Source organism: Temnothorax nylanderi, unplaced genomic scaffold, assembly GCF_030848795.1.
Source record: "Temnothorax nylanderi isolate EJ_2023f unplaced genomic scaffold, tnyl_v1.0 TNYL_tig0481_pilon, whole genome shotgun sequence".
Taxonomy (NCBI): domain Eukaryota; kingdom Metazoa; phylum Arthropoda; class Insecta; order Hymenoptera; family Formicidae; genus Temnothorax; species Temnothorax nylanderi.
Window position 1 is genome coordinate 79,848 of NW_027249543.1, and position 10,200 is coordinate 90,047.

Below are 10,200 nucleotides of genomic sequence, written 5' to 3' on the forward strand. Positions count from 1 at the left end.
TGAACTACCGGATGCATTTAAATTTTTCCATGAATATAATTTAAGGTGTTCGGATTCTACTTCAAAAGTAGTACAATTAATGCCTTTAGCCTGGAAACTAGATCAAATATTACAAATGGCAGAAATAGTATTATTTGCTAATCGATTTCTTTTCTTAGTTTTTACATCTGTAACTATGGAAAAAACGCGTTCGGCTTCGGCATTTAAATGGGGAAAAGAAAGAACTGAATAAACTAATAATTCTAAATTTGGAAACATTTTTCCCCTGCTAATATCTTCAAATTCAAATATTTGTTTCCACATATCGCTAATTTCTAAAAGTTCCAACTGAGCTTTCTGAACATCATTATAAATAGAAGGTAGAATTTTCCATTCAAAATTTAATTTTTCAATATCAATACATCCTATACGCGTTGCAAGTAAAGTCAAATCTATAATTTTTGTTCTACCTTCATAGTAAAGTGCAATTTTCAACAATGTTGAACACGCTGCTGGATGAGCTGCCACCGAGATAGTCGTGAGGTTGCTAGGTCAATCAGAGATGGCTCGGGTATGGTGGTGATTGGACCGCCAATGAGAAAATGACCTGGTGTGAGCGCTGAGACGTCTTCAGGGTCGTCACTCAACGGTTCTAACGGGCGCAAGTTGAGAATGGCCTCGATTTGCGTAAGCAACGTTGTGAGTTCTTCCGTCGTGAGTAGAGTCTCCCCGATGGTCCGTCTCAAATGAAACTTCACGGACTTCACCACCGCCTCCCACTTGCCCCCCATGTGTGGAGCGCCTGGCGGGTTGAACACCCATCTTGTGCCGTCAAGTTGTAAAACGTGAGCAATCCGTTGATGTTCTTGAGAGCTTTGGGCGAACAGTTTCTTGAGCGCGGCGTCTGCTCCAATGAAGGTTGTCCCGCAGTCCGAGTACATGTTCTGAGCAATTCCCCTTCTCGCGGAAAATCTTCGGAAGGCTGCGATGAATCCGTCCGATGAGTAGTCACTGACTGCTTCGAGGTGAATTGCGGATGTGGAGAAGCAGACGAACACACAGATCCATCCCTTGTATGTTTTTGCACCTCGTCCCTTCCATGTCTTGATGGTGAGCGGTCCGGCATAGTCGACTACTGTGTGAGCAAACGGACGTGACGGCGTAACCCGAGAAAGAGGTAGTTGGCCCATCAGTTGATGAGCACGGATCCCCCTCTGCCGGGCACACACGACACACCGTAAGATATGAGACTTTACCGGAGCCCGTCCGCCGATGATCCAGTATTGTTGCCTGACATGAGCCAATGTCAGCTGTGTTCCTCCATGCAGGGTGCGCGAATGGGCGTGAGCGATGATCAAGGTTGAGAACCGTGAGTGGCGAGGTAAAATCGCCTGATGTTTGTTGTCTTGAGCTAGTGCTGATTGGTTGAGGCGGCCGCCAACTCGGATAACCCCTTGAGCGTCTATGTACGCAGTCAATCGACTGAATGCGTGAGTAGGTGGTAGTCTCGAATTGGTCGTGAGCATCTTGATCTCGTGCGTAAAGTATGCCGCTTGAGTAGCCTTGATCCAGAATAGTCTGGCCTCCTCCAAAGCTGAGTGCAAGTCCAGTGGCTTGTATCGGCGCTTTCTCAGAAGCGAGATGAACCTGAAACAAAGAGCTGTTATTTTCACTAATTTGTTGAGAGTTGAGTATCTATATATGAGGTCCCAGTGGTAGTCCGACTGAGATGCAGCTGCATATAGTGCGATGCCAGGACGAGCCTCATGCGTGCTCAACTCGTCCGAAAGCGCGGGTTGTGATAGCCATGCTTCAGGTGTGAGTATCCACGGTGGTCCCGTCCACCATAATGAGTGGCTTTGGAGTTGAGAAGTAGTCAAGCCTCGGGATGCGCAATCGGCTGGATTGGAGGTACCCGGTACGTATTTCCAGGATGCCCTTGCAGTGAGATCTTGAATCTGAGAAACTCGGTTTCTCACAAAATCCTTCCAGCGCGATGCATGAGATTTGATCCACGTGAGTGTCACAACAGAGTCCGTCCACAGGTGAATTGCTGTAACGTTCAACTTCAAGGTGGCTTGAACGTATTGCATGAGCCTTGAGAGCAGCAGTGCTCGGATGGTGAGCCGTTTGAGCGGTGCTACCTTAGTTTTGGAGCACACCAATGAAATCGTGGCGCCGTTAGAGCCGTGGACGGTGATATATACGACTGCAGCCATTGCTAGTTGAGAAGCATCAGAAAAGCCGTGAAATTCCACTGACGAGGTACTCCATGTGTTATACCATCGAGGTATTGAGATTCTGTTTAAGCTAGTGAGTTCTTTTCTGATGATGAGCCACCGTGATGAGAGCTGGGATGGCAGTGGTTCATCCCATCGGAGCTTATGAAGCCACAGCTCCTGCAAGAGCATCTTCGCCTTGATCACTACTGGTGATGCAAAGCCTAGTGGATCGAATATCTGAGCCACTTCAGACAAAACGAGGCGTTTGGTGAAATGATTGGTGTGCGATGAGATCCTTGTTGAGAATGTGAATGAATCTTCGTGAGGAAGCCATTTTAATCCGAGTATTTTGGTTATGCAATCGTCAAATGCAATTTGTGAGCTCTGGTCCCTGTCTGCTTGAACCGCAGTGAGCACATCTTGATGAGTCGCGTGCCACTTTGATAATGGGAAACCGCCCGCCATGCACAAATTCTTTAGTTGCAATGCAATTTTTATTACCTGCTGAACTGTGTCGGCGCCTCCAAAAGTGTCGTCAACATATCGACCCTCAGTGAGTGGCGGCACTGCAAGGGGAAACTTGTGGCCTTCATCCTTCACCAGTTGCAGCAGTGTTCGCACTGCTAAGAACGGGGCACCCTTGGTACCATACGTGACCGTTGTTAGATAATTTTCCACTTCCTTGAGTTGTTTGTCGATCCAGAGGACCCGTTGTAAATTCCAGTCATCCTTATGTACGTTGATTTGCCTGTACATTTTGGTGATGTCAGTGGCCACTAAATGCCGAAATTGTCGAATCCAGAGCAAAACGTCTGTGATGTCTAAATGCAACTTGGCTCCCGTGTACATGATATCATTAAGTGAGCGGCCGGATGTAGATGCACTCGAGCCATTAAACACCACCCGTAATTTTGTGGTTGCACTGTCTGGTTTGAGCACACCGTGATGTGGCAAGTAATATTGCGCGTGCTGGCTGGAAGCGGGTGAAGCCTCCGTCATGTGATTGAGCTCTCGATATTCTGTCATGAACTGATGATACAGGCGTCGATAGTTGTCATCTCGTGAGAATCTTCTGAGTAAGCCCTGCAGACATCGATGCGCAGTGTGATACGAATCCCCAAGAGTATCAGGTGATGATTTTAACGGAAGACGAACCGTGTATCGACCTGTTGAGTCCCGCGAAACAGTGCTCTTGTAATATTCTTCACATCGTTGCTCGTCAGGAGTAAGCTCATGATTGTTACTCGCTGGTACTTCTTCTTGTGTCCAGAATTTCGCTAGCAACTCGTCGAGAGCGTCTTCTCTCTCCTGAATCGAGGCATGATGCACTGCAGCAGATGCCGATGATGATGTGTCGACAGGTCCGAGAACGAGCCATCCAAAAATTGAGAGCTGCGCAATTGGCATCAATAGATCTTGTTTGATTATGTTGGGCTTGATGATCTGCCCATATGAATCAGCTCCAATGATGATATCCACTGGCCGTGGTGTGAGGAAATCTGGGTCGGCCAAGGTTAACTTGGTGAGATGCGGCCATTCCTGTGGTGCCGCGTTGAATGATGGCAAGATGTTGGTTAACGTCTGCAGAATGTGAGCTTGAATGATGACGTCCGATCTTGAGTGAAGTGAGCGGAGCTGGAGTGAGGCAACTCCTCGAGTTGGAGTTGACTGTTCGCCACCAATTCCAGTAATGATAATGACAGAATGATGACGAGGAATGTTGAGCTGACGAATGAGTGATTCAGAAACGAAGGTAAGTTCTGAACCTGAATCGATGAGAAGCCGTACGCGCTGAGTAGTCACAAGTGAATTCATCTGAGCCAGGGCCGTCGCTAATAATGTTGAGTGTGATGAGCGGGCCAGAGAGGAGTGAGCGACGATTGCACCACCTTCCTATTGCGCTGACGCGGCTGAGCTGGAGGTTGGCTTCGCTGATGAGTTCGGCTGGTGAGCCTCATGCAGCATCATGTGGTGTCGGTTGGTGCACTTCTTGCACCCCTGTGAGCTCTTACATGATCGGGCGTTGTGGCGGCCGAGGCAATTAAAGCAGAGCCTCCGTGAGATGACTAGTTTCTGTCGGTCGCCTGGTGAGAGTTCCCTGAATTTTGTGCACGTCACGATGAAATGCGTGCCGTTGCAGCAGTCACACGGGTACCCCGTTAAGCCGTCTGATTCCGTGCGGGCTGGTTGAACTGCCGCATGTTGAACTGTCGAGGAACGCCTGGATGTTGAGGCGACCGTGCTTCCCGAGCTGGCCGTGGATTCAATTCTTTCGAGTGCTCGGGCTCGAAATGACAGGAACTGTTCAAGCTGTTCGAACCGCGGGTACGCGGCTGAGCTGGAGGATTTCATCCACCGACGTGTCATCCGCGGTAGATGGCAACGTCTGGCTAATGGCCCGCACCGTCGCGATGCAGTTCATCTGCGTCTGCACTTTCAGAGTGAGCTCCGCGGACAGACGCACCGGTGAGGCCTGACGCTCTGACGTGCGCTTGTCGCCCGGCAGTTCGAGCAATGGCGGGGTCTTTCCGCCCGTCCCGGTTTTGGCGGGATCCGTCATGATGAGCCGTCCCTGAGCTGCGCACGATGAGAAACCTGAGAAACGTCGAGACACGTGTAAGAAATGCTGCACGCGACGAGAACGTTCGAGGAACGCGAGCGAAAAGCGCTATGCGACGCGAGAATCATGTATTGAGCACGTGATTATGTCCATGTGACACTCGCGAGATCGCGTGAACATATTTGTGTAACACTCGCGAGCGCGCGTGAGAATGTCTGTACTTCACTCGCAAACGCGCGATAATGTCTACGTGGCACGTCGTGAAGGGCATGCCCTTTTCACGTGAGCTGTGTCTGAGCTACACCATAAGTTCCACGATCCGGCTCGAAGGAATAAATGTTCGCGAAATCGCTGATTAATCCCGGCGATGGTAGCAGGATGAGAAGGACGCGCGTGGAGGGTGTTAACGAATCATTCCTTTTATTTTTTGTGTAACTCAGATCACAGTCTGAGCCGTCTTTAATTCGTCAAAATATATACAATCTGACCTGAGAAACGATGAGCAGTGTATAAATGAGAAGTCTTTTTGATTGTCCGTGTATTCGAGAGGCGATTATATTAATTGCCTCCCTCGTGATGAATAGCCCGTGAGCCGGTGAGACACGTGGCGGTCGGCACTCGCGCACGTGTGAGCTTGAGCTGTCGTGTTGATGCACCAGAGATGATGAGCGGTCTCTTTCACACGTTATAAATGTATCTCGGCAGCGTGGTCACTGCAATGGCACTTCGAAGCGGAGTCACTATTCGACGATGCACAGAGCACACGTTACTGCAGCTGGTCACCGGGTGGCCATATGTACTACTCTGTCGATCGCGAGGGAGACGACGCGATCAGCGCGCCCGTGCTTGCTATAATTGCCGCGTGGATCTCGCGTGTCGATACCCGATCGATGCTGCCATCTGAAGGGGTGGCGCACCGAGAGAACGGAATATCGAACAGTCCCCTTTAATATCCTACAACTTTTATCTAAAATATTTTTCCATATCTAAAGCTGTTCCTGAGGTCCAAGGGGCTGGGTCAGACTTTAGAGATACCCTGTATAATAACTATAACTATAGTTATATTTCAAATATATAATTATGTCTATATTATGTTTTTTTCTATTTAGAAAGTGCTCTACTGTGTAAAGAAGCGGAAAATTGAAAAGAAGTTGATCAAGCCATTAAAACTTGGCTAAGACGTGCAAAAGAAAGGGCAGGGAAAGAAGCAAAATAAAAAAACATATTCTTTAATGTGAACATTTGCATTTGCACATGCAATTTGTGAATTTATTTCATTTTTGCTCATTTTGAATCATTTTTGTTTTTAAACAATGCAAAAGTGTGAATTTGGAGTAAAATTTCTAGAAAATCTGAGAATTTTTTTACATTTAAGTAAACACCCTTATTGAAATTTCAACATTAGCTTTATAACTGTTTTGTACAAATTGCTGTTTTCTTTAATTAATTTGCAATACGCGTGTGCAATACGTTTAACAATACGTGTATGTGTGTGTGGATACATACATATATACATACATATATGTATATATTTTATATAATTTTTAAAATAAATATATTATTTTAAAATATTTATACATTTAATTGTTTTTACCCTTTTAATGTAAATTACAATTCTGGATGTTTCCTTTTATCATGTCCACAGGACGTCCATCGGATATCCTGTGGACATGTTTTAGGGATATAAGTATGTCCACCAATTTCATAAACAGATATACTATGGACGTCCATAAAATGTCCAATGGACGTTAAACGGATGGCCTATGGACATCCTCAATATCCTTAAAGGACGTCTTATGGATGTCCATCGGATATCCGTGTGCTGTCTGGGAATAGACGTAGTTCTACGTTGTTGGTTGCGGCACAGTTGTTACTGTGCCCGTTTGATTTTTTATTCATATTAATTTAATGAAGCACTAAAAAAGTATAAAATAAAAAATTTTTTTAAAATAGAACCAACATCGAAAAAAGCTCTAAAAAGTATTTAAAAAATTATAAAAAAATTGAAAAAAGCTTTAAAAAATTTGAAATAATACTTTTAAGAATCTTCTTTTTCTTCTTCTTCAAGTGCCTTATCCTCCTAGAACATCGGCGATCAAAAGCATAAGCTGAACCTTATCAACCGCTTTTCTGAATAAAGACGTTGTACTCTGTCCGAACCACTGTCGCAAGTTTCTGAGCCACGATGTTTTTCTTCGACCCGGACCACGTTTCCCCTCAATCTTCCCCTATAATGTTCCCGTATAATGTTCTGCAATAGTAAATATTTCCTATTTCTCATAACGTGTCCGAAATACTCCAGCTTTTAAGAATCCCTTTCAATTTTTTGAAATCGGTGCAGCAAAATTAATAATACTTTTAAGAATTCTTTTCAATTTTTGAAGTCGGCGCCAAATTAATTTAGTAATTATTAATTTTGCGCCGATTTCAAAAAATTGAAAAGGATTCTTAAAAGTATTATTTTATACTTTTTAAAGCTTTTTTCAATTTTTTTTCTCTTTCGGATCGAATATCTCCGAAACTATAAAAGATAGAAAAATTTTCCAAAATAAAAATTAAATGGCTTGAAAAGTACTTTGAAACAATGACAAAAAATTTCTTTAATTTTTTTTATCTTAAAAAATACCCCTACCACTAAACATTTCTTTTTTAATTAAAAAAATTTTTTATTACCAAATAAAAGGTTATTGTTTTACGAATTCAACCATATATGATAAAGTTATGTTTCAAGAAATTATTTCTAGGAATTAATTAGAAAACGCTCTATGTACACGCTGCCGTACACGTCTATTAAGCTGACACAGCCACTTTAACACAATCGAATAAAACATACATAGAAATCTAGTACCCTTTTGTTACTAATTTGTTGCTCGATTCCGGATTTTGCACCCTACCATCAGAAAACAATTCCTAGACATTCCGGGAGACGTACACTTGGACCCGACACATTTGGACCCCGTAAATTTGGACACCGTTTATTTGGATACGGTCATTTGGACACGGTTCATTTGGACACGATTCATTTGGACACGGTTCATTTGGACACGGTTTATTTGGACACCTTTCATTTGGACATGATTTATTTGGACACTGCAAGAAGTACTCGCCGTTCACTTGGACACGAAAATGTACGGCCTGTGCACTTGGACACGAAAACGTGCCATCTGTGCACTTGAACACGAAAATGTGCAACCTGTGCACTTGAACACGAAAATGCGGGGCCTGTGCACTTGGACACGAAAATGCGCGAGTGAGTCCCGATTGCGCACATTATCAATCGGACACGACAATATTTCCCGATTGGACACAGTTTCGATCGGACACAGTCCCGATCGCACACAGTCCCGTTTGGACACAAGAACCCCATAATGAAAACTTATTTGGAATCGTACTATCTTGGACCTTTTTTCACTCTGCTGCACATAGGAGTGTGGGTGGACCTTGCTTCACGTGGTAAGTGGAAAATTATTCGAGACAGTGTCCGATCGGGACTGTATCCTCCGAGGGAGCGTCCCATTTGTCTACGTTGATATTGGACACGTTAATATTGACCACGTCCCGATTGGCCACGGTCCCGATTGACCACGGTCCCGATTGACCACAGTCCCGATTGACCACGGTCCCGATTGACCACGGTCCCGATTGACTACCGTCCCGATTGACCACCGTCCCGATTGACCACGGTTCCGATTGACCACGTTGATATTGATCACGGTCCCGATTGACCACGTTGATATTGACCACGGTTCCGATCGACCACGTTGATATTGACCACGTTGCAATTGACCACGGTCCCGATTGACCACGGTTCCGATTGACTACGGTCGCGATTGACCACGTTGATATTGACTACGGTCACGATTGACCGCCGTACGATGTCTATCCCACAACCCCATGTGCAGCAGGGTGAAACAAGGTCCAAGCTAGTACTTATCATATAATATTATAATACGTTAAGTACCTTAATCGGGACGGTGGTTAATCGGGACCGTGGTCAATCGGGACCGTGGTCAATCGCAACGTGGTTAATCGGGATCGTGGTCAATCGGATGCCACTCGTCCGATCGGGAAACATCGGGTAATGTGCGCAATCGGGACTCACTCGCACATTTTCGTGTCCAAGTGCACAGATCGCACGTTTTCATGTCCAAGTGCACAGGCCGTACATTTTCGTGTCCAAGTGAACCGAGCACTTCTCACAGTGTCCAAATAAACCATGTCCAAATAAAAGGTGTCCAAATAAACCGTGTGCAAATGAACCGTGTCCAAATGAACCGTGTCCAAATGAACCGTGTCCAAATGAACCGTGTCCAAATGAACCGTGTCCAAATAAACCGTGTCTAAATGAACCGTGTACAAATGAACCGTGTTCAAATAAACGGTGTCCAAATTTACGGTGTCCAAATGTGTCGGGTCCAAGTGTACGTCTCCCGGAATGTCTAGGGATTGTTTTCTGATGGTAGGGGTGGAGCACCGAAATCAATATTAATGAAAATGTGATGCAACAAAATCAAAATGATGCAATCCTTCGAGATTTTACTTGAAATTCGAGTTATAAGGTGTTGTACTAGACATGAGCAACTAGGGGTAGTTTTCTGACAATAGGGGTGGAGCAACAAAATCAGGGTCGACAAAAAGCAACAAAATCAAAATAATGTAATCTATTAAGATATTTCTTTAAAGTGAAATTTTTATCGTGGTGCTAGGTAGGATTAATTAGGGGTATTTTTTTATGGTAGGGGTAGTGCAACAAATTTGGGAATAGAACAACAAAATAGCAACAAAATAGCACTAAATATATATGTAATTGTTTTTTTATCTTATTTTTTATGTGACTGTGCTAATTTAAACTTAAGCTGGCACAGCCACTGTATTGTCCGAAATGGCTGCAACAAAATCCGAAATCGAGCAACAAATTAGTAACAAAAGGGCACTAAATTTCTATGTATGTTTTATTCGATTGTGCTAAAGTGGCTGTGTCAGCTTAATAGACGTGTACGGAAGCGTGTACACAGAGCGTTTTCTAATTAATTCCTGGAAATAATTTCTTGAAACATAACTTTATCAATAAGTATGAGATTATACGACCGTGTAAGATATACAATCAAACAAGGGGACAAAACGCCGTAATCGGTCAGGACTGGATCTTGCTTGTCCGAATAATATATTAATTCTTGAGTGACTTTTTACGTACAATTAATTCTTAAGTGACTTTTTACGTACAATACATGTCCGAAAGTAACGGCGCGTGGTCTGCCAGGGCATAAGAATTGTACGTAAAAAGTCACTCAAGAATTAATATATTATTCGGACAAGCAAGATCCAGTCCTGGCCGATTACGGCGTTTTTTCCCTTTGTTTGATTGTATAACTTTATCATATATGGTTGAATTCGAAAAAAATAACCTTTTAATAATAATAAGAGAAATAGGATCGACAA

General features: G+C 44.1%; 1 protein-coding gene across 1 annotated transcript; it reads right to left on the reverse strand.

Annotated features, from left to right (window-relative positions):
* Nucleotides 1-470: 470 nt before the first annotated feature.
* On the reverse strand, nucleotides 471-4,016 carry LOC139783240 (uncharacterized). The gene has a single exon (XM_071722394.1). It carries the CDS (start codon nucleotides 4,014-4,016, stop codon nucleotides 471-473), a length of 3,546 nt encoding a protein of 1,181 aa, XP_071578495.1.
* Between the last annotated feature and the right edge of the window lie 6,184 nt (nucleotides 4,017-10,200).

What these genes read in the sequence shown, in the direction of transcription:
- LOC139783240 (XM_071722394.1), bottom strand. Translation starts at nt 4,016, where the DNA reads ATGAATTCACTTGTGACTACTCAGCGCGTACGGCTTCTCATCGATTCA.